Source organism: Podarcis cretensis (assembly GCF_951804945.1).
Source record: "Podarcis cretensis genome assembly, chromosome: 2".
Classification (NCBI taxonomy): Eukaryota; Metazoa; Chordata; class Lepidosauria; order Squamata; family Lacertidae; genus Podarcis; species Podarcis cretensis.
In genome coordinates, this window is record NC_137171.1 from 90,271,931 (window position 1) to 90,296,664 (window position 24,734).

Consider the following 24,734-nt stretch of genomic DNA (forward strand, 5'->3'; position numbering starts at 1 on the left):
AAGGATGCAGGTTTCATAGCAGGAGAGTGAAGCAAAGATTAGGACTCTTAAATGTTAATCTAAAACATGAAGCTAGCTTGTAAATAATTTGTTCCCCCCCCCAGCCTGCCCCCCATCTTTTAAACCTGGCATGGTCCCAGCTAAGAGAAAGATAAAAGACAGATGTTATAAACATAAATTGATTCTCCATGTGTGCTGTGATAATGCTTTAATTCTGTGGTATTTTGTGGAGCAGCCGATAACTGGCTGAATCTGGGGAAAGCCTGCCAGTAAATTAGACAATTTGGAAGGAAGCTGGTTTTGACAAGGGTGAGACAGTGCCACCTCTCCTTCTGCTGTTGTTCGTTCAGCTGAAAATCAGCTCTTGTCTACTTAGCTGTAGAACTGGAGGACAGGAAAAGGCAGCATGCCAGTGATGAAGTTCAATATTTTAAAAAATATTTTGTGTATATGCATATAAAATTGCTTAGCACTTTTCATTAGGAACAATACAGCGTTTAGAAGTGAAGTGATAACGAACACATACAGTACTTGTCCTGAAATATACAGCTGATGTTCTGGTTTTGTCTTAACTGATGAGGAAATGTCTCATTGAAAAACAAAGTAGGATAACTACCCCTGACTTTCTGGCTTGCTGCTATGAATTGTGTGGTCTAAGGAACATAAAAGACCGTACCCATCTACCCCACCCATCTGGCTGGGTTTCCCCAGCCACTCTGGGCGGCTTCCAACAGAAGGTTAAAAATTCATTAAATTAAAATACATTAATAATAATAATAATAATAATAATAATAATAATAATAATAATATAATTTATACTCCGTCCAGAGCCGGGCTCAGGCCGGCTAACACCAGTAAAATTACAATGAAAACATAATAGGGAGGGGGGGGAAACCAATTTAAAATACAGCTTAAAATGCAATTTAAAATGCAGCCTCATTTTAAAATTAGCCCATAGATCAAAACCATAAGGGGAGGGAAAACATAAGGGTCAGACTGAGTCCAAACCAAAGGCCATGCGGAACAGCTCTGTCTTGCAGGCCCTGCGGAAAGATGTCAAGTCCTGCAGGGCCCTAGTCTCTTGTGACAGAGCATTCCACCAAGTCAGGGCCAGTAGTGAAAAGGCCCTGGCCCTAGTTGAGACCAATCTAACCACCTTGCGACCTGGGACCTCCAAAGTGTTGTTATTTGTGGACCTTAAGGTCCTCCACAGGGCATACCAGGAGAGGTGGTCCCGTAGGTACGTGGGTCCTAGGCCGCATAGGGCTTTAAAGGTCAAAACCAGCACCTTAAACCTGACCCTGTATTCCACCGGGAGCCAGTGCAGTTGGTAAAGCACTGGATGAATGTGATCCCGCGGCAAGGACTCCGTAAGGAGCCTCACCACGGTATTCTGCACCCACTGGAGTTTCTGGGTCAGCTTCAAGGGCAACCCTGCATAGAGCGAGTTACAATAATCAAGCCTGTAGGTGACCGTCGCATGGATCACTGTGGCCAGATCAGGGCGAGAAAGGTAAGGGACCAACTGCTTAATACGGCGGAGATGGAAAAATGCCACCTCTGCTGTGGCTGCAACCTGCGCCTCCATGGAAAGGGAAGGTTACACCCAAGCTCTTGACAGAAGGCGCTGGCACTAATTGAGCCCCCACAAGATTTGGCCCCCCAACCCCATGTCGTCCTGACCCAGCCAGAGGACCTCTGTCTTTGAAGCAGGACATGACTACAACAGCACTCTCCCACTAGTGATTCCCTGCAGCTGGTATTCAGAGGCATACCACTCCCCATCGCTCCTCTCTGGAAGCTGTCAGTCTAAACCTGAGCATCACAAATGAGCACCCCAGTGAAGACCACATCCTTTAATCAAGTGAGCACAAAATAAGAGACTGGTAAGGGACCACCTGATTTCATGATTTGCTTATGAGACACTTGCAAGTAGGGAGAGACCTTTGACTGGTTTGGAGTACAGCACAGCTGGAAAACACAAGCCCAACCCAGGAGAAGGATCACTCAGTTGCCTAGAAGATTGGGGGTGCTCTGATGCAATGAGGTTTCTCACTGCTTTCAAATGTCTCTGGAATCCTGTCCAGTGTCAGATGTCAGAAACATGGTCTCTCCTGTCCATTAAATTGGAGGAGGGGCAGAATTGATTGTGGCAAGCACAATCTAGACTAGCTTAAAAAAAATCTTTATGTGACAGAAGATTACTCTGGGACCTGTCTGGATTCCAGTATCAGACTACAAGCTCCCACTGCAAGCCCACATTCCTTCATGGATAATGTAACCAGACAGAATGGTCCCTTCTCTCAGGAAACTAAGCAAGCTCTATAGGTTTGCTGATAGGTTAGTCCTAAAGGACAAATTCAGTCACCCAGTTTACATCAGCTCTGCTCTCTTTTTGTAAGCATTTTGGGAAATCTTAATGAGAAGGCAAAGTATAGTTTCAGAAATCATATTTGTCCTACACAATTGTGGCTACACAGTATGATGATTGTAGTGTTCAGTCACCATTTATTTGTGGTGACTTCAGATTTTTTTTGTTAAATCTGGTGATAATTAGGACTGAGAACATTTCTGCCCACACATGAATTTCCTGATGAGATTCCTGAATCCACTCAACAGTTTCCTAGAATCACAGAAAACAAATGATAGGTGGCTGCACATTTTGAAATGGTTGGCCATTTCAGCATGCATGCTTGCAGGACCAAAAATTAGAGAACATGTTCTTGTTGCGTTTAATTTCTTCAGGTGTGTGTGCCTCCAAGGTAAACGTAAATGTAGCAAAAGCCCATAAATTTATTATTCATAACATTAAATGTTATGCTGCACCAGTGTCTCGTTATTACAGTTGCCATCACAATAGAGTAATTGCACTTCTTCAAAAGTGCCTGTGATGTGTTTTCCTCCTGAAAACATGAGAATATCAGGGAATGGGGAAATAACAAAGAGCATTGTGGCAATTGTAAAAAAATGAAAAAGCAGTTTTGATGATACAATCACCATTTTGCTCTTACATAGTCAGGGTGCAGTCCTAACCACTGGCAGACAACAGTGGGTGGTGGAGCCACCACTGCTTTTGAAGCCCCCCCCCCCCCCCGCTTTTCTTGGCCAGGGCAGCAAAGTCTACATGTTTGCTGTACCACCTTCAGACCAAGCAAACAGGCCAAATTTAGGCCCCTTTGCCACAACTCGCCAGGAGCTGGACAAGCTTAGGATCCAGTGATGACTGAGACAGCTCAGCTCTACCACTCTCTCTGTCCCCAGATGCACCATTTCAATAATTTATGTTTCCTACCTTTTGACATGTATACTGCTGGTGGTTGCTTCCTCCCACTCAAGTTTTCTTTAGGCACAGTGGGAAACTTCTGCAGCAACAGAGCCTCATCCAAACCCAGTCCAGTGCAGTGGAACCAAGGTTCGAACTGTATAATAATCAATGCTCATTCTTTTTGCATTTCATGATCTTCTGACTTCACTCTTCTCCCCAAAAAAGATCATGTGTGTATATTTGCCTGTCAGTTTAGGATTACACTTCATAATGTTAGATGAAGTGGACTCTGGTCCACAAAAGTTTATACCATAATACATGTGTTAGTCTCTAAGGTGCCACTAGAGTCTTGACTACTTCAACAGACTAATGTCAACTCAGATTAACAATGGAATGTCAGCCCAGGTCTGCTCAACCAAAAGAAAATGGAAGTCACAGTTGATTTCTAGCTGCAAAGGTTTTGGAAAAGTAAAGCAAACCTACTGTATTCAGGGATATTACACCCAGATCCACCAACCAATCTGCAATTTAAATTATCCGCTATAAGTCAACCATTTCCATTATGCACCACATTTTTGTGAACCAAGCCCAGTCTTACAGGCAGCTTTTGGTAAAGAAATTTACTAGCCCTCCTGTAGCACTGGGCCGTGAGACATATGTGACGATGGGTCTGTTTTTAGTTCTTGAATTATCCCCATTAATCACAACATCTATTTGAAACAGCTGCTGCAAAAGGTCCTTAACAATTGTGCAGTGGAAAAATTCCAGCTGCTTGTATTTTCCCTCGTAAGTTAGCATTACATGATTTAAACATTTGTTTTATATTAATTCTGTGCCAAACAATCCATCCATTTGTATTGCTGAAATGGAGGGTTGAAGAGCAAACCATCTAAAAATGGAAACATTCAAAAATAGTCAAATAGCCATTCGTGGCCTAAGCAAAGGGCAACTCCAGTGATGAGCCTGACTAGTTGGTTCAATTTGTAAATATAGCCCTATTGTGAAAATTAAAAGGCACAGATTGTAGGTGCTTTCACAAATGTGTTCTGCTGCCCAAGAGATAAGAGAATTTACAAAGAACTGCCTGGTGTAATTAGGCTATTTTCATTGCACTTGGACTCACTATGCCAAACTTGACTAGTCTCAGCACCTTATGGTTACTCTGCAACACATGTCAGCTAGACTCAGACCTCCTTCAAATGGGCACCCAAGGATGTGGCGTCCACTTCACAGTGGTGCAGTTCCATGCTGCTGGGGGTGTATGTGTGAATACTGTGGCCACAGCATGGCCACCAGGAGTGTTAACACTGTTGACAACAGCAAACTATGGTTTAAAGCTAGCTAGCAATTTTGCCTCATTGGGGGGAATCAAACAACTTTAATTGTGACTTCATGGTTTGTTTCTCCCATGCCAAGGAAAGAACGAAGAGGGAATGACCAGGTTGCGTGCACCATTACATTACTCATTCACAGTAAAACTTTGTTAAGCCTGCAACCCTGGTTTATCACGACATACAAATGCAGCCAGTTGTATACAGAATGACTCACGTAGCTTAATCCTTAGGGAACAACTTCATACAATTAATTTTGCTTCAGAGTCCTCCCCCCGCCCCCCAATTCGCACGTCTCATTCTTGTGCACAAATTCACGTTGTGGTCAAGGTCTGAGAGTTCAGACATTTGGGGGAAAGAAAAACAAAGAGTTTCAAAAACACAAGTCTGAAAAGAATTCCGCAGAAACACATTGCTTCAATTCAGACAGGAATTAAGGTTAAAGGAACTTTCATGGTTAAGGAAGGTGATAGTTTGGTGTGATGTCTGAAGTGATAAATCATGGTTTGCAATCAGCCAGCAACGCTTTGTCTGAAATTATGTTTAAAAGTATATTTGCAAGGCATGCTTTTGCTGAATTAATCTGAAACCATAGTTGAGACTATTACTCTTATAGAAAATGAAAAACACAAAAGGAAAAGGAAAGCAAGCAAGCATCTCTAAATAGTGGTTGATTTGGAATGATAAGGAATGGTTTGGGTTTTAAACCATGGTTTGGCATGATGTCTGAAGTGTACCAGTAAAAATATGATGTGACTTCCAGAAAGTTATTGTATGTTTCAGGAGAAGGAGAAGGTGCCTCAATAAAAATTTAGATTTGCCATGACAAACTTAGGATTTTATTAACTTATAAGTGAGAAACCCCAGAAGGCTTTTGCCTTTTGTCATACAATGAGAGCCAAACAAGCTATGATGTTTATTGCATGATTGCAATTAACGTGTCTGGTTTTTAAATTTTTAATAGCAGCTGCAGGGGATCAGAATTAGGACCAAGAAGGTGGGTGGACACTTTTCCATATGCTGCAGTCCCAATAACACCCTCCCCTACTGCTATTGGAAGCTGTCAATGTAAGCGTCTCTCCTGGGGTTGAATTACAACTTCAGGTGGGAGCACTTTCAGTGGGACTCCAAAATAGGGGTGGAGAGACTTAACTGTGCTTCCTTGCATGCTGTGTACCCAATTCTCATCCCACCTGCTCCCACTGTACAGTCACTATTGATGGTTTAAAACTAGGTATGTTCACTAGGTATATATGGGACGCAGGTGGCGCTGTGGGTTAAAGCCTCAGCGCCTAGGGCTTGCCGATCGAAAGGTCGGCGGTTCGAATCCCTGCGGCGGGGTGCGCTCCCGCTGCTCGGTCCCAGCGCCTGCCAACCTAGCAGTTCGAAAGCACCTCCGGGTGCAAGTAGATAAATAGGGACCGCTTACCAGCGGGAAGGTAAACGGCGTTTCCGTGTGCGGCTCTGGCTCTGGCTCTGGCTCTGGCTCTGGCTCTGGCTCTGGCTCTGGCTCTGGCCAGAGCAGCGATGTCACGCTGGCCACATGACCCGGAAGTGTCTCCGGACAGCGCTGGCCCCTGGCCTCTTAAGTGAGATGGGCGCACAACCCCAGAGTCTGTCAAGACTGGCCCGTACGGGCAGGGGTACCTTTACCTTTACCTTTATGTTCATTGCAGTCGTATAGGTACCATCTTTCTAGTTTGTCACTAAGAGAAGCACTTTGGAGTTCTCTGGAGTTAGTTGATTCTTACCCCTATGGTTTCTGAAGCTGAGTCCTCTTTGGAGTCTAACTAAATGCTAATATACGAGCCCATCACAAATGACATTCTAGCACTTCTTTATCTTCTCTTGATAGGACAAGATAGGTGATTCCTTTCAAAGATTAAGGTTGCATAATGCAGATTAGTCTTTTAAACACTCAGTTGTACTCATCATCAAGGTAGTTTTTTTCATCTTTTCAGTGTATGATGAGAGACAAGGTAGGAATAGTAACTTAGTGGATGTAAGTATGGAGCCTTGGAGGGTGTTGCCAGGGGTTCTTCTGGACAAATGAACACAGAGTGCAAGAATTTGTCATTTCACCTTGAAAATGTTATTATTTATTATTAATAAAAATACGCATATACCACTAGATCATAAACAATATGAATGAGGTTTACAACAGTATATATGTGTAATAAGAAAGAAAAAACAACAACATCCACACATTTGAAGTTAGAGAGCATCAGCTATTATGGAAAAATGAATTCTTAATTGCCTCCATAAGCCAGGCAGAATGGGATAGTTTTCAGCAGGCATTTAAAAATTGAAACAGAAGGCACCTGCTGAATCTCTGTTGGCAGAGTATTCCACAGGACTGGGCCAATGACACTAAAAACTCTTATTTCATGCTGATGTCAGAAGAGCCTTGCTAACCCTAAGGTGCCCTGGACCTACGTCGTTCAGAGCTTTCAAAATTAATAACTGGAACCTGGCTCAGATAGGCAGCTAGTGCAGATATTCTAGCAATGGTGCCACATGTTGTCAGCTAGGTGTCCCCATCAGCAGTCAGGCCACTGCATTCTGCACCAGATGGAGCTTCCAAACCAGGCCCAAGGGCAGCCCTACACAAAGTGGATTGCAGTAATCCAGTTTCAAGGTTACCAATGCATGGACATCCCTGCCCAGGAATGGCCATACCTGGCAAACCAGGCAAAGCTCGTAAAAGTCACCTCTAGCCACAGAGGAGAAACAGGGGGCAAGGATTCAGCTATGGTTCTGTTGCCCAATAACTAGCCAAAGAACTAGAATGTGAAGCTTGAGACACTGGAGTTTGCTATTATGTTCCCATTGCTAGCCTCCATAAAGCAATGTTTTTAATGTAAGAAATGACTTTGAATTGGGGTAGTTGGAATAGTTTTATTTGTGCCCTCAGGCATTTTAACTGTCTATAATATGTTCCCAAGAGACATCTCTAACATTGTTTCAGTCTCATTAGAAGAGTAGCTTGTAAATTTAACCCAAGAGTTCATTCTTCCCCTCCCAGTTGTTGTTTAAACCCAGCATATAGAAACAGAACTTCATACAACCTATATGGAACAGTTCAAAGGATGCCAACTTTGGGTTTCATTAATACAAAGTGATTTTACCGCCTAGGGTTACTTGTAAGAGCCCATAACATTGCAGTTACAAATCACCAAACATTTCATTAAAAAGCAAATATAATAGAGAAGAAAATGTGCTCTGTAAATGAAATATACTCGGAGTCGAGTGTGGAATTCATGTTCTTTATTCAGCTCATAGTAGCAATGAATGAAACTTTCCCCAAAATGTCTAGCTATATATACATTATTTACACAACGTGATTGGCTAATTCCGGGCTGCTCCTGTAGGCCAATCAGGTTGCGGATTCACTTCATCCAGGAGCCTGATTGGCTGCTCCTGCAGGCCGATCAGGTTGCTGATTCACTTCATCCAGAAGCCTGATTGGCTGCTCCTTCAAGTTGCTGATTCACTTCCACCTGGAGCTGGACTGGGTGGCTCCTGCAGACCAATCAGACTGCTGCATTCTGGTTCCTATTGTTCTAGGATTCAGCTCAGTACATAACAGTAAATGTATTCAAAACATCCCTTTTCCCCACGAATAAGCACATTTACATCCCTCCCCCACAACAAAAAGCCTAGTCCGAGGATGGTTTCGACTCCTTCCCAAACCAGTTTCCCAGCAATAAATTTGAAATAAATTCCAAGTTATCCACTTCATCTGTAGTCCCTCGCTGTCCACTTCCTTTCCAATCTTTGAAATATACCGACTTTCTGTTTCTGCAGATTTTCACAACAACCCACGATTTCTGGGATTCATAAACACAAAGAACTAGCATGTCAGAGGCTGGGACTTAAAGAGTTTATTTCTTGTGTAATAATTCTTGTTGTAAAGTCTACAGCATGAGTAGTGTAGCTGGAGCTGAAATGCCTGCTTAACTGCTTCTTGCTGCGGCACTCTCAGACGTAGCGGGGGAGAAATGCTCACATGCTCTGCTTAATCATATGCGATACATGTTATGCCAAGGCAGTAAATATCAGCTCTGTCACTGTGGCCTTCTCGCAAAACACTTTTACTGGCTTTGGAAACAGGTTTATGATTCAGGTGCAATTTGTCTCTGGCTGAGACTCTGACGCATTTTGTGGTGGAGACTCAGCTACATGCCTTACAAGGCGGGGGGGTAGGGGGGAATCTGATTTTAATACACAACCACCCTATGTTCCTCTCTAGCATTTCACAGTAAGGTCAGCCTTTTCAACAACTCCCTTACAAGGTACACACTCTTCCTGCTCAGAGACGAAAGCATGGCTGCAATCTTTAATGCATTAGCTAGGGAGTTAGCATCCTTGAGCACAGTAGGATTGAGCCTCCAAGTAAACATGCATAGGATTGTGCTATAAAAATCCAAAGCAGAGGGCAATCTGAAGCACTCTCAGTATTGTCTGCTTTCATTAAAACTTGATTGCAAGAACATATGTGAATACCAAAAAAAATAAATACATCTGATTTTATTCTGTAGCAATGGCCATCGTCATTCTTGGGTCCAAGACCCTTGATATCTTTCTTCTCCCTCCCTACTTTGAATAAGTGTCACTATTTCCCCACTTGTAACTCAATGAGCCCTAAACCACAGTCTGTTCTCCAGTTTTTGTGAGACTTGACTCGACAAAGCAGGGACGTGGGTGGCGCTGTGGGTAAAACCTCAGCGCCTAGGACTTGCCGATCACATGGTCGGCGGTTCGAATCCACGCGGCGGGGTGAGCTCCCGTCGTTCGGTCCCAGCTCCTGCCCACCTAGCAGTTCGAAAGCACCCTTAAGTGCAAGTAGATAAATAGGTACCGCTTTATAGCGGGAAGGTAAACGGCGTTTCCATGTGCTGCTCTGGTGCCGGTTCGCCAGAGCAGCTTCGTCACGCTGGCCAGGTGACCCGGAAGTGTCTGCGGACAGCGCTGGCTCCCGGCCTCTAGAGTGAGATGAGCGCACAACCCTAGAGTCTGTAAAGACTGGCCCGTACGGGCAGGGGTACCTTTACCTTTAAAGTACATCTTCATTCAGAATCAATGCTTTGATAGCTCTGTGGCTTGGAGCTATAGTTTCTCCTCTTCATGCAACTGCTGTGTGACTCATGCAGAAAAATCGAGGGTGTAAAATTCAAACATTGCTAACTGTTGACCACAACAGGCCCAGTTAGATGTGGGTATCTGGCAGAGTGTTGACAAAACCTTCAAATAACAAGCTAGTATGACTATTGTTTTAGCATAAGAATGCTGCTTGTTGCAAATTAAATCCTGGCACTTACACAACAGATGGCATGTACCCATCTTCAGCCGTATAGTAGCATCCCAAGTGTAGCAAAGCCAAAGCTGGCATTAAACTAGCTGCTGTAGTGATGAGAAAGCATTAATAGCGTTAGCATCAATCAAGCAGAGGAATCGGAATGAACAGACGCTGGCCACTTGGATTCCTGAAACATTTTTGCAGTAATTGTACTTCTCTTGCCCTTAGCAATTAAGAAGTTCGGAAGAAGTGTGTGTGTGCATGAATGCATGAGGGGAAGAGTGAAATTGAATTACAAAAATTGTAAATTAATATAAACGTTTTAGTTGGAAGAAAAAATTGTGAATATTAAAAAGGCTGACATATAAAGGATTTCTGAATTAAAATACATTGGGGTTAGCTTACAGTTATTTGACAGTGAAGCTGGATGGATTCAATCTGGAAAATTGCCTTTGAAATCTCTGAAAAACTGTACTGAAAACGTGAATAAAATTACTGTTATCCAATTTCAGTCGTATCAGTATTGAATTACTGCCAAGTAAAATAAGCGTGGCGTTAATGTCTGGATAGGATCCAGATTGTACAATTGATAATATTACCTATCTTCCCAATATAGAGACATATAAATGTCATGTTCTGGTTTCAGAAGAGACTAAGCAAGGATCCCATCTATTTGTGGGGCTTTACAATAGGATAATTTCATTTTGACTCTTTAAAATTCCTCCTGTAATTTCATTGTATTATTGCTTCCAACTCTCCTTCCTGCTCTAGTTTCTATGATAATATTGCTTGATTGTATAGAATGATGAGCATCTCTTTTTGGTTGCTTGAAAGCTGCATTTGCTCTCCAGGATCTTAAGGGCTCCTGCAGACGACCCATTTATTCAGCATTCATCCTGATTGCTTGCGCAAAGTTTACATGGTGGTTAGACTTTGCCTTGAGTTTATTGGGCATTCATTCTGATTTGTTTATAGGGTGGCTAGATGACAATGAGCATTCATCCAAATTTGCTTGCGGGTGTTGATACATCTTCCTGTTAATCATTCTTTCACCTCAAAGTTTTCTATGTGCTTCCCCATCGCTTTCCAATTGCAAAAAGTTGGGGGAGGGGGGTTTAAGTGAGATTTGTTGTACTAGGACAACAGAGGACTTTAATCCACTTTAACTGCACAAATTTAATGTTTCAGTTTGCACTTGAATTCCCTCCCACAAAATAATGACTAGCCTGGAGGCCCCCTGCAATAACTTTGCATGTAATATTGACCTCTGTAAATATAGCAGCAGGGAAATGGCTCTGTAAATCAGGGGTCAGCAAACTACTTTCCGTGGGCCGGATCCAGTCCAATTGCCCTCAGGATCCGGCCCATGGACAGTCCATGGATTGGCAATTCTGTTCATTATTTTTTCCCATTATTATTTTTTTCCGGCGCCGCCATCCCCCCCCATGCCATTCCCCCCTCCCTCCTCCTGGCTTCTCCTCGCCCTTCTCCCAGCCCTGCGTAGTGGAGGAAGGGGGCTGTTTGAGCACCATTTTGGGCAGCGCCCCTCTGGAGCCAGCCAGCCCTTTCGGGCCGCTCATCCCTCCGCCGCCATCACCAGCCTCTGCCACTCGCAAGTGCAGGCACAGGAGCCGCAGGTGGGAGAGGCACTGCACTCTGCCAACCGCAGCTTCTGTGCCTGCCCTTGCGAGTGGCAGAGGCTGGCGAAGGAGGAGGAGGGACGAGTGTATGGAAAGGGCTGCTTTGGGGCCACTTGTGTGTCCCCCCGCTGCCGCTGCCAGCAGCACCATAGGTAGGCAGGGGGAAGGGAGGGGCTGGGACTGGGGGAGAGAGGGGGAGCGAGAGAAGCCCTCCGCAATGTGTGCGATCCAGGTCTGGGGGCGGTGAATCAGACCCCTCCCAAAAAAGTTTGCTGACCCCTGCTGTAAATCATTGGGGGGGCATGTTGTGAGAAATTACACTCATTGGTTCTTGGTCACCAAACCATTTCCTGTTATTTCCCCTATTAGGAAACTGTTGGGGAGCCCTTCTTCCTCCTGCTCTGTGCAATCAAGCAACAGATCAACAAAGGCTCCATAGATGCCATCACTGGAAAAGCCAGGTATACTCTCAACGAAGAATGGCTATTGAGAGAGAATATTGAAGCAAAGCCAAGGGTAAGAGATTCCTGCTCTTCAGTGAAAAGGATTTGTTTGTGTCATGGCTATATTTGAAAGTTGAGTCATCCATATCAATTTTAGGAACTGAAGCTCTTTTAATGGGGTGAGGCAGTGTGCCCTATTTCTAGACGTATTGGACACTTGGGGAATGAGAACTGGAGGAGAGGGGCAGTACTAAAGAAAGAAAGTGTATTTTGAGTCAGTGGATGAGACCAACAAGTATATCCTGTAAATAGACCAAAATCAATGGGTACAGTAAGTCACAAGAACTTTGAGGTTGACAAGTCAAGAGATCCATAGGAAGGCTTGTGCCCTAAGTACACAATTCCTTAGGAATTGTGCATATCAGATAGCTTTGTTTTCAGATTCACTGTCAAAATTGTTTCATTCTCCATGTAAAGTTACCATCCTTGTGCTAGCATATATTAGACTTGGAAAAGTACATATGGAAGTATATCTTATTTTAAAACATCTGGGTACTAAGATCTTCAAGGCAGAGAATATATTGAGGCCATTGAAAATTCCATCTGATTGGCTGATGTTTAGGATATGCTGGGGGGGGGGGAATTAACAAGCCCTTATCAAAAAGGAGTGTCACATCTTTTCAGCTTCTGGCAAAGCACTGACTTCACTGCCAGCAAAGGTTGCTGGTTGTAAAGCGGAGTCCACGGTGTGAAGGCTTTTACGCAGGGTGTTACAGAAGTCGTGCTGAAAAGTGATGCTGTAAAATGCCTCTTGTGGGACTAACTCATACAAAGAATGTAGAGTCTCGGGGAATATGTTAACTACAACCCTGACAGTAAATGCAGTAGACAGACCTTTGCAAAGTCCAAACCAAGCTCTGCTTTTGATTACGATAGCATAAATCTGAAGGAGCTCTCCCAGAATCAGTGGGGTTCACTCAAGAGCTGTGCTGGTGTAAAAATGAGAACAGGTTTTTGGTTGGGTGTCCTTTGTTGCCTTGCTGTAGGTTCACATTACCAACTGATTTATAATTTATGATGCAGAGCTAAGGAGGTTAGCAGCAGGGCTTTTGGCATTAACTTTCTCTTTACAGAGATAACTGTGTAAGAACAAATTGGGAAAGTGCTGTTGACTCTTTGTTTACAAGTAAGTGAAACTTAAGCGAATGCACAATTCCCAGGTGATAGTAAATAAAAGTCCCTGCAAGGATAACATCAGTGTTAACCAAACTGTGGGTAAACCTGGTTATTTTTAAAAAGAAAAAGAAAAAAACACATTAAACTTTTAAGTTCCATTGCTTACCATTCACAAAGCAAACTCTGATCCTAGAAATAGGCATAATTCAAATTCTGTAATGGTGCAATAAGCGACAGTGGCATCCTGTAAGCAAGGGAATACACCTTGCTATCCTGTCTGTTGCAAACACATTATAAAAGGCTGCTATCAAATTCAGATGGGGATAAATTCACTTCATCCTCCATTTAAAGGCAAACTTTCCTAATTCTTTCAAAACAAAACGCAAGCCTAAATTCACACTCTTCGAAAGCCGCACTTCTCCAAATTTTGCAATGCAGTTCTTTAGCCAAAGAATATGTTAAAAAATGCTTATACCAGGGTAAGTCAGCATAAAAATGCACATGCATACTAAATGCCAATACACAATTTAGGGGAAACTCCTTTGCAAAAATGCATACAAAAAATATGTATGTTAAGAAAAATCCACACTAAAATGCTTACGAATTTTCATGAACATTTTTTTTAAATTGCAAATGTGGAGAACTGAATTTAAGATTGGAAAAATGAGACAAACCAAAATTAATAGATCTATCAAACATGGATGGCTCATTCTATGCTGTCAAAATGCTTTTGTGAAAGTACATGAATGCTCTACCATTGAATGACAGCTCCTCACCACATGATGAAGAACTCATGATTCCTTCTTCTAGAAATCTTGAATTTGGAACTTGTATGCTGAGTTGTCTAGTCCTTATATTATGACACTTTGAAGTCCTGAAAGGCAGGGCTTCAAAGTGCAGCATTACCTCGTGTCACTGTTCATCATTGTACAGTAGGTTAACCAGCTGCCACTCTACTATACCTATTGATTCACTGGCACTCAGTCTCCTCCTGTGACAAAGTGAGTGCATGGGAAAAAATTGCAACAGTCACTTTTCCTACTCCCAGCTTAAGATAGTTTCTGCTTTTCAGGGTTTGGGTTCATAGACAGGACAATTCTGGGGAAGCTTAGACTGTACTCTCTCATGGTCTCATAGTTCTTTGAATAATATGGTCAATTTCAATCTATGAGACTGTAAATCAGCACTTTTCGCTAGCTTTAATATTCATCTCTTTTTAGTACAGTGCTTATGGTGTGCCAAGATTTTTTCCCTCCACTTATAGCTCACAGGCTTTTTACGTCTTTTAACTTGTGCAAATCACCTCATACTGTAAGCAACCATCTTTCTCCACAGAATCTTAATGTGTCTTTCCAAGGCTGTGGGATGGATTCACTGAGTGTTCGGGTCATGGATACAGACACTCTCAGCCAGGTTAAAGAGAAGATACTTGAAGCCTTTTGCAAGAATATTCCATATTCCCAGTGGCCTAGAGTAGAAGATGTTGATCTTGGTAAACCATTTTTTTCCCTGTTCAGAAATATCTGTCATTATCTTTAGCATGCAAACGCTCATCATGTGCAAGTATAATGTTAAACATGGAACACCTATATTCCGTATATTAACTGTTGTTGAACTGTGGTGCCTTAGGAACATTGTGAATTGATTTTTTTTAAAAAAGAATAATCTGCTACTAAGATCAAGTCCCAAGTTGAATACTTGCCTAGTAAACATCTTTTGGGAGCCCACCCTGTTCATCAGGAATGAACATTGATACAGAATGAACGTTACTTCTGTGTTTGTTTTGTTTTGTTTATATTGCAACATTTATATACCACTTGATTGTAATAAAATCTCAAAACAGTTGCATATTTTGCATATGAGCATAACCTGAAAAATTCAGGACCCTTTCTAATTGATCACTTGCTTTCCCCTGGGTCTGTCTTAACATCTCTCAAACACAACATAACAATGCATTTAGAATATGGTGAAGCTCACAGGAATCGTGGCGGTTTCCCTTCCGGGTCACAAAAAAATCAGGATACAATTGTAATTGAATTACCCACTGGGGAGAAAGTGCCACAGTTGAAACCAGAACAAAATGAGTGGGAACAGAAGGTAAAATCTGCTCCCCATGAAAAGGTGTTAGCTTTGTTTACATTATCTTTCTAAAGCTGTGATCCATAATTCCAAATCTGCTGAACTTACTTCCATACAAATGTATTCAAAATGAGCTATTAGTTAAGTGAATTTTCTCACTTTTTTTTAAAAAAAAGCCCAGATTATTGGAGATCAGGTGTGTGCTTCTACTTTACATCCAGATTCCTTTATTTTCTTTACACACTGTGTGTTGTACTTGAACAGGTTTTTTATTCACAGTGTGAGAGATACATGACATCAGAATGAAATGCAGTGGTCACATTCTTACCTGTTTGGCATATCCTTGTAAGATTTCCCACAATAGGTACTTAAAAGGTCTGTGTATTTGAGTTTCATGGCACAAGTGCCCCCAAAGAGCCACAGAGCTTGACACCGAAACACCTGTGTCCCTTGTCAAACGTGACACAAAAAGGAAACACTCTGTGTTCTTGCTAGCACATGCTGTGTTCAGAGAGGGTTTCCACTTGTCCCATTTTCTTTATATTTAGAATGGTTTGCCACAAGCACTGACAGCTACATCCTCCGGGACCTCGATGACACTTCAGTGATGGAGGATGGCAGGAAGAAACTGAACACGCTAGCACATTATAAGGTAAGAAGTGTGAATGCTCCGTGAACTTCCCTTCCTTTGGGCCTGCCTTTCCTCGGGGAGATGCCACAATTTGCTTTCTAAGCAGAATTAGCAAAAGCAAGCAGGAAGGTTGCCATAACTCCATAAGAGCTTCCGGGGAACAGACATCTGCCCTGGCGAGAAACTCGTTAATATTGCAACACATCGAGACTAATTAAACACTCTTCATGCGAAACAAGTTAGTGCTGGGGGGGAAGCTTCTTTTTCCCAATGGCTGCTATCCATCCTAATTAAAATCATACCATTCCTCTTTGTTGCTGAGAGTGGTGTCAGAGTTCCCATTGGTCTCTTATGGGAGCATGGGGTTTTTTCCCCCCTTCCTTTCTTCTTTTGAGGAAATAATTTCATTTGAAGTTAAAGTCGAGGAATTTAAGTGTGTATTCAAAGGACTACTATGGATGTGCTTGGGCTTGGGGAAGCAACATAACACCAGCAGCATGGTATTGTGGAGCTAGGCCCTTGTCGTCTCATTATGACGCACAGATGACCCAAATCATATGGATGGCTACATATGTGAACCAGTCCTGGGTCTATGATTGTTCCACCACAGTGTTTGGAATAATTTCCATCAAGGAACCCACATGCAGAATGTTGTCATAACAAAACAAAAAAACTTGTGTGTCTTCTGCTGCAAGGATCTGTAAACTGGTTATTATACGTCTATCATCTCTTGTTAATGGGTCTTTCATGAAAAATCCTCGCATGTTTTTTATCGTTCTGATGTAATATTTTCCACAAGCAATTCCTCTGAAGACTCAAAACGGTGCATGCAGTGCAATCTCATACATGTTTAATCGGAAGTCAGTCCCACTGTGTCCATTGGGACTTGCTCCCTTCGTGTGTTCAGGATTGTGGGCTTCAGGATGTATCTTGATCAGGATTCCTGTTGCATTTCATTCATTTGTCCCTGCAGTAATCTTCAGATTTCCTATCAGTATGCAGACTTGCAGGCTTCTGTGTGCTTACTCACATCACAATAAATTTGCTGCAGTGTTATCAGAAAAGAGGGGAAATCTTGAAATGCATGATCCATCTGTCCACCTATTTTCTATTGGTCTGTCTATCTATTTATTTTGTATTCCCCTCACTCACAGATCCCTGAAGGTGCCTCCCTAGCTATGAGTTTAACTGATAAGAAAGATACTACTTTAAGTAGAGGTAAGCTACTACTTTTTTCCTAATGAATTATGCCTTTTGAAGGGAAGGGGTTCCTTCACAAGTTGCAGACTGAAGCCAGGATTAGAGTGCCTTCCATATTGCTACTTAGAGACCAGACTGCATGCAACTCTCAGTCAATTGTCCCCCCTCCCCAATTGTTGGGATGTTTTGTGTTTTCTTTTACAAAATGGACCCATAGGCTACCATGTTTCACATGTAGTTTGATTCCTCAGTTGTATTTAGTATGTTTTATCAAACTAGAGCTACCATCTTTTGAAAACGATAATAATAATAATTTTATTATTTGTACCCCGCCCATCTGACTAGGCTTCCAACAGATATAAAAGCATAATAAAACATTTAAAACTTCCCTCTACAGGGCTGCCTTCAGATGTCTTCTAAAAGTTGTATTGCTATTTATCTCCTTGACATCTGATGGGAGGGTGCTCCACATGCGAAGGCTTTTGCTATAAGGTTTACCAAGCAAAGCATTCTTGATACTAATTGTTCACTAGAAACATGTTTTGTTTTTTTAAATTATAATAGTGACAGGTGTGGGCCACCCACTCCTATTTTCATGGGGACTGCAGTACACTAGGATGATAAGTCTAGCTCCTCCCTCCCCAGCTACAATCCTGGCAAAAATCACCCACACTGCTGATAGCCATAGGATAAAAGTTCCAGTTGGTGCCAACACTCTAATCGCTAGGCCAACCTAGTCCTCTTAGATTTTTGAGTGCTTGTTCATTTACTATCATTTCTCCAGCAAAACAGAAAGTTGAAGGCAGGGCTATGAGATTTTCTATCTCAAAACTCACAGGCGTGGGGGAAACCCAATAGAAACATCACTCCTGTGCAGACTCCATTTGCATGTCTGCTGTAATAATGTAATGATAGTATCTCATATGATCTCCCTTCCCAACATCTATTCACATTGTTCCAGGTGTGTTTTCTCCAGGGAGGGTAGAAGCTAAAGGAAGCAGTGCTTTTCCTACTTTGACTCTGAGAGTAAAAGGAATTTGCTGCAGTAAAAACGGTTGGAAATGGACCATACAATTTTACTAATGTTGCCATTGCCAGATTTTTAAATCTGAAAGTTCACCAAACCTTTTGGACCCTTCCTCCCAGAAACAATTTTGGATTCCTGAACCCCATGTTCCATTTTAGAAGTCCATCCTAGTGCTGTTGCATCTGTGGCAGAATTCAGCAGCATTTCCTCCCAATCCTCCCTTTGAAAGCTCATGCCACAGTAAGCCCATTAGTCTCTAAGGAGTAACAGTGCTCTTTGGGTATTTTCACATGTGAGGCTTACAGTGGTCCTTGCTTCAGCTGGATTTGTAATACAAATCCTGCACTGGTTACTCACATTACAAATTTACTACACTTTCTGTTCTGCATTAAAGATATAAGAAAAGAAATTGGGGGGGGGGCGCACAAATTAAGCCTCACTTGTGAAGTTGTTCTTTGTTTTTTCCAGTTCAAGGTGAAAGCAATTTAATGATACTATGAAAAATTTCTACAGCTTAAAAGTAATCAACCCATCATGATATTACTTTGCTGTAACTGGGACTTAGCAAGATTCACATCCCTATCTCAATCACAGTGATTAAGCTACAGTAATTTATGTTGTTGAATAATGCCATTCATCTGAAAGCCTTCAACGTCCACCACAGAACTGAGTAGGATTGATGGCTAGACAAAGAGACAGAAAAGCAGAGCGGAGACACTTAGTGCCCTGTTCCCTGCAGTGCATGACATTCTCTGAATGGCAGCCAGCAAACGGAGAGAGAAAAATGGGTGTCCAAACAGCAGCAAGCAGTATTTTGGCAAGGCTGGCGGGGGTGGGGACGCACCGAGGCCTGGAGCTGTCCATAAATACTTTGGTCATCATCAGACTGGATGTTATGAGGTCATCCTCTTTACTGTTGCTAAATAGGCTTGTTTGTTGACCTTTGTCCTTGAATGGCTGTCATCTTCTACTTCAACGCATCAGCTGCCAATCTCCGCCCACTCCAGACACCGGGCAGAATGGCTTTTAGCTGGGTAAGTGGCTGACCAGTAGGCAGATCAAGTTTTCAGCAGTCACAATGGCCACTTTCAGAGCGAAGCTGACAAATAAAACGATGATGAAAAGAATTGAAGGTCACCGAGGAAGAGGAAAACACTACTTATTCTGCGCTATTTTGCTTTTCACTGGAAAATGAGGTCTTATAAAAGAGGGAAAGAGTCTGGAGAGGAGAGGGAAGTAGTACCTTCAGTGCATCCCCACACATACCTGCTCAAAACTTCAGCCCTTTGAGTTCAGTGGGACTTAATTCACAGATTGCAGCCTTCCGTTACAGCAGCCTCCTCTTGCAGCAAATACAGTGGTGCCAATTCACTGTAGAGATTTCAGTTTGTCCAGGTCTAATTCTTTGCCACTCTATTCAAGGAACTGGCATGTGTTCCGTGATGAGGACAACAAAGACCAAGTAATGCCAGGCATGGATGTAGCCTAGCAATTGGAGAGCAGGACTGGAAGCCAGTATCTTCTGTATTTCCTTCTCGGTTCAGCCACTGTGTCAAGTTCTCCAGTTATAAAACATGGATTTTACTACCAGACACTCATGTAAATGTCATCTGGGTCAGTTAATGTTTTGTTGGGGTATGTTACTTAAGTTCTGAGCACAGTTAAGTATATCATGTATTATTACCACTGATTATCCTCAGCAGCAGAAACATTCCTTCTCAGGGGGGGGGGGGGGGGACTTGCTGTGGAAAGTAGCAAGCTAAGCCATTTTCTTTCATTTTCTCCAAAAAAGATTTCTTTTTTCCCCCCTTTTTCAGTGAAAGATCTGGACACTGAAAAATACTTTCATTTGGTAAGTATCCTATTCCAAAATCAGTCTGGGATAATGACTCGCCCACTGTGGGTGGGCCAAAGATTTCTTAGTAGGTCGTTTCCCCCTCTTTCCTCCGTAAGGAAATGTCTGTTTGGGAATTGGACACACACACACACAAGGAAAGTGTGTGTGTGTGTGTGTGTGTGTGTGTGTGTGTGTGCAGATGACATGGTACGGGTAAATCACTGTTCACACACAAATCGCAACAGCTTTATGCAAACGTGTGGAAATAATTACTTAACCGGAATGGTTTGATAGGTGGGTGGGTGGCTGGTCTGGTCCAATGAAATTTGCCAAGTGTGTTTGTTATGAAACAAACCTCCACCTTTCCTTCCCCCTCCTCACATCAGTTTAGCAATGTACAATGAAAGGGCAGCAATGCTGCACATAGTTTATTGTCAAAGACAAATCTAGGAATGTTTTCCATATGTGCAGCATATGCCGACTGATGCATTTGTCAGCTGGCCAGCTTGTTGGCCCAGGATCAGACCCACCAAGGGGGGTGCGTTTGAGACCCTTGTGGTTCCTGCATTGTTTGTGTAATAAGATAATAATTGAACACACGTTATGTTTGGCAGAGAGAAGGGGAGAACTCAATTTTTCATCTTAATCTCAGTCATAATCTTGCATATATTTCTAATGTATTTTACCTTTATGATGACTGCCAATTACCAGAAGGGGAAAGGGAACATTGTGTCTGGTGATGTTTCAGACAGCTGAATTCATTGCAAACTGAATCTATGGCAAAATCATTCATTCATTAAGGTGGAGGGCGGTGGAAAGGAATCAAGCAGCACAGCTGGCAAACAGTACAATTGGTGTTTTCATATATATACTCATAATATGCATAATATGAATTGTCTGGTTTATAGCATGGGCTAACAGTCTTTTCTTCTTCTAACACACATGCTTTATTAGCAGCATTTATTTCAAAACATTCATTTTAACCATGTATAACCCTGTCTTTCTGCAATTGTTCAGGTCCTTCCCACAGATGACCTGAATGAGAGTAAGAAATACCATCGACAGAGTCACAGGAAAAAAGTCCTCCCTGAAATCTACCTGACCAGATTGCTGTCCACAAAGGTAGGATACATTATGGCTGTGCTGAGTGTGAAGAATGGTGACTTGTCACTGGTGTGAATCAGCACAAATTAAACTCTTGAAGAAGCATCCCGTCTCTGGCTTTTGATGACCAATACCCAGAATAGCCAAATTCATTCATCAGAAATGGACAGAATGCTTATAGTGGGATCCTGGGCATGAGTATTCAAAAAATAAACAAATGGGAGGTTACTCCCAGCTAATATGCATAGGACTGCAGCCTTCGACAATGGAGCCTACTTCTGAATATGCAAGTTTAGGATTGTACAGCTAGTTTACCAACTCAGATCAGCAGGCCTTAAAGATCCTTTACTTAGAATGCTTTATTAATGGGGAAAGGATTTTGTTTCTTTCCTTGCAGGGCCCTCAAAGTGGAACCACACAGAATATGCCAGTGTGGCTTAGTTACTGGGACTGCATCTGTATTTTGTATCTCATAATATTATGTTTTATTGTAACTGCTTTGAGGGCCTGGGCAAAAAGGGAAATCCCAACAGCCAGTTGGTTTAGGTGATTGCACTTCAGGAGTGTGCCAGGGAGTGGCTTGAATTGGAGAAAATGGTGCTTAACCCTTCCTTGCTGCTTTCCCTCTATAATTCACCCTCACTCAGCCACCTTTCTATCATGGGTTTCAAGATACTAATTTGTGAAGTTTGTTCTTTTTAAAAAACAAAACAAAACCCCAAAAGAGTGGCTTATAAATTTTGAATAAATAAAAATAATTGTGACGCAATAAATAAAATAAATAAATAAAAATAATTGGGACGCAGATGGCGCTGTGGGTTAAAGCCTCAGCGCCTAGGACTTGCCGATCGAAAGGTCGGCAGTTCGAATCCCTGTGGCGGGGTGCGCTCCCGCTGCTCGGTCCCAGCGCCTGCCAACCTAGCAGTTCGAAAGCACCTCCAGGTGCAAGTAGATGAATAGGGACCGCTTACCAGCAGGAAGGTAAACGGCGTTTCCGTGTGCGGCTCTGGCTCACCAGAGCAGCGATGTCACGCTGGCCACGTGACCCGGAAGTGTCTCCGGACAGCGCTGGCCCCTGGCCTTTTAAGTGAGATGGGCGCACAACCCCAGAGTCTGTCAAGACTGGCCCATACGGGCAGGGGTACCTTTACCTTTACCTTTAATTGTGATAGTGAAAATCAGCAGTTGAGGGAAAGGAAGAGCGCCCACCCCTCTCTGCTTCACACCCCTCTCTGCTTCAAATCAGCTCCTTGAAAAGTATGTTTGTTGATTAGAAGTGAGGATTACATGGAATCATGGAATTGTTGGAAGGGACCATGATGGTCCTCCTGTAATGTATGTCATAGTGGTGTGTGTAACACATAGTTAGGTCCTCCACATACTTACAAATGACTTAACATAAGGATATATGGATTGGGCAGGCAGATTAGTAAAGAAAAAAGGTATGTGGATACTTGCAAGGCTGGACTAAAACATGAGAAAAAAGCTTAATTTGCTGTTTTTTACTAACTTACATTACTCACAGTGTAGTTCTCAAAATACCAGTGACACAAGTGGTGCTTTCAAGCACTCTCATGTCATTAATTCTGCTTCTTGTTTTGTCGCTTAAATGGGACCTGAACACTATGGGAAATATGACGGTAGTTCTTAAAGTCCGCAAGGATTTCACATGTTGGGGTGTCAGATCAAGTGCTAAACCTCAACGGAGTCTGAGGCAGCCTAGGAGTGCCTGATGCAGCAGTGGAGAAGAACAGTCCAGTTTGCATTGAGAAACTCGACTTACAACATCAGACCATTGCTCTTAACAGACTTGGACACTGAGCCTGGCTTTAAGCCAGCCTGTAATTCCAGTGCTTTGTGATTCATAATTGGAGGAGAGATCATAAGAGTTGCCAGGGGTCTGTAGCTTTTCCCACTGTTTACCACACAGAACAATCACAGATGTGCTCTTGGATTCCAGCAACTGAGAAGGAGATTCTCCGTGCCAAGAGAGATTAAATGCAAACTAAAGCTAATTATATCACAGTGCACAGAATTAACCCGTCCTCCATTCCAGGCTCTTATTTTTGCCTCATTCTTCAATCGTTCTATAGCAAGATTTCTTCAATTTAGTTTTAAAAAGAAATAGTCATATCTCATCAACATCTTTGCCACCACAGTTGCCGCTTTCTTAAACCAACTTGAATATTCTTCTTTTTTTAGGGCACACTACAAAAATTCCTGGATGACTTATTCAAAGCCATTCTGAGTTTCCGAGATGACAAACCTCCTCTGGCTATCAAGTATTTCTTTGATTTCCTGGAAGAGCAAGCAGAAAAGAGAGGGATCTCTGACCCAGACACATTGCACATTTGGAAAACAAACAGGTTGGGAAAAGAATTTTCAGTCAATTTGCCTTGAATGAACACATACTTCTAAAAAAACTTGTATTTCAAAATAACCATGGCTTATATTATTTATCACTAGAATTATTAATAAGAATATGCAGTGAGAGGGCTGGAATACTTAAGTGTCCAGACCCAGAAATATTAAGGAGGAGAGGGCATGGAGTAAATCATACTAAGCGGGCAACAGACATTTTATGTGTGCAACATCTGAGGTGCAAGACAGGCTGATTGGAATAAATAAACAAAAGGAGAGAACTTCCTGTAATTATAAGTATGCTTATGGTTGAGCACATCTCGTTGATTTCCATTGTAGTTTCTCAGGAGACAGCAGATACAGAAAAGGAAATGGCGGGAAATGGCAAGGGAACAGAAAATAGCTTCAGGTCTGCTCAGCAGTGGAACGTATATCCTCCTCAGAGAATATTAAAGAGATGCCTTTCAAGTTGTCGCAGGGGAAACAACCATTCCAGCTCAAAAATAAATCAAAATTGAGTGTCAGCAAGTTTTCATATAAATATAGGCAACCACAAATATTTGTGCAAATGCAGAGAGCTCTACAGATTCACTGTATTTGAGGACAACTGTAAACAGACTTGTCAAAGCTGAAGAACAGACTCTGTTAGTTTATAGGTAACATAACCCATTTGGCAGTGATCAATAGGGTTCTCTCCCACTCCCAATCAGTTATACATTATCTCTCCTAAATAAGTAGGTACTCATAAAAAGCTCTTCAGGGGCAGATACACCCATGTTTTTTGACAACCGTGTCAGCAGTTTGGGCTCAAAAACCAAGAGATTAATGACCCATAGCACCCTATACGCGTGAAGGGAGGAGTATTCACTGAAACTTGTGCTCCTCTCCATGCTACAGCAGTTTCATTCCACATCATTTTCTGAGCAGTAATGGAAATAACTGTCAGCAGATAAATAACCTGTGTTTTCATAAACACAGAAAAATTAGAATCCAGAAAGAAAGCATGACGGTCAGATGATATCATACATCAACCCAGAACCCTACTGCACTACTCAGATTCAGCAGTTTATATTTTAATATTCCCATAGACCTAAGTTGTTTCCATCACGCTGTAATGGAGAGATGAAAGAATGATAACCATTTACATCTATTTTGCAGCCTACCTCTGAGGTTTTGGGTCAACATTCTGAAGAACCCGCAGTTTGTTTTTGACATCGACAAAACGGACCACATAGATGCCTGCCTTTCTGTAATAGCCCAGGCCTTTATCGATGCCTGCTCCATCTCTGACCTGCAATTGGGCAAGGTACATTACTGCCAATAAGGACAACTTTTTCCTTT

At 42.4% G+C, this 24,734-nt stretch overlaps 1 protein-coding gene and 1 long non-coding RNA gene across 3 annotated transcripts in view; one reads left to right on the top strand and one right to left on the bottom strand.

Moving 5' to 3' along the window:
* The window catches only part of PLXND1 (plexin D1), a 167,711-nt gene that overhangs the window by 128,360 nt on the left and 14,617 nt on the right, over positions 1–24,734 (top strand). The window contains exons 26-33 of the mRNA XM_079964483.1: positions 11,905–12,051; positions 14,490–14,646; positions 15,782–15,885; positions 17,019–17,082; positions 19,909–19,943; positions 20,946–21,050; positions 23,235–23,398; positions 24,552–24,699. Coding sequence (XP_079820609.1) covers positions 11,905–12,051; positions 14,490–14,646; positions 15,782–15,885; positions 17,019–17,082; positions 19,909–19,943; positions 20,946–21,050; positions 23,235–23,398; positions 24,552–24,699 — 924 coding nt within the window. The remainder of the gene's footprint in view (positions 1–11,904; positions 12,052–14,489; positions 14,647–15,781; positions 15,886–17,018; positions 17,083–19,908; positions 19,944–20,945; positions 21,051–23,234; positions 23,399–24,551; positions 24,700–24,734) is intronic.
* The window catches only part of LOC307209498, a 139,120-nt gene that overhangs the window by 87,758 nt on the left and 26,628 nt on the right, over positions 1–24,734 (bottom strand). The window lies entirely within an intron of this gene.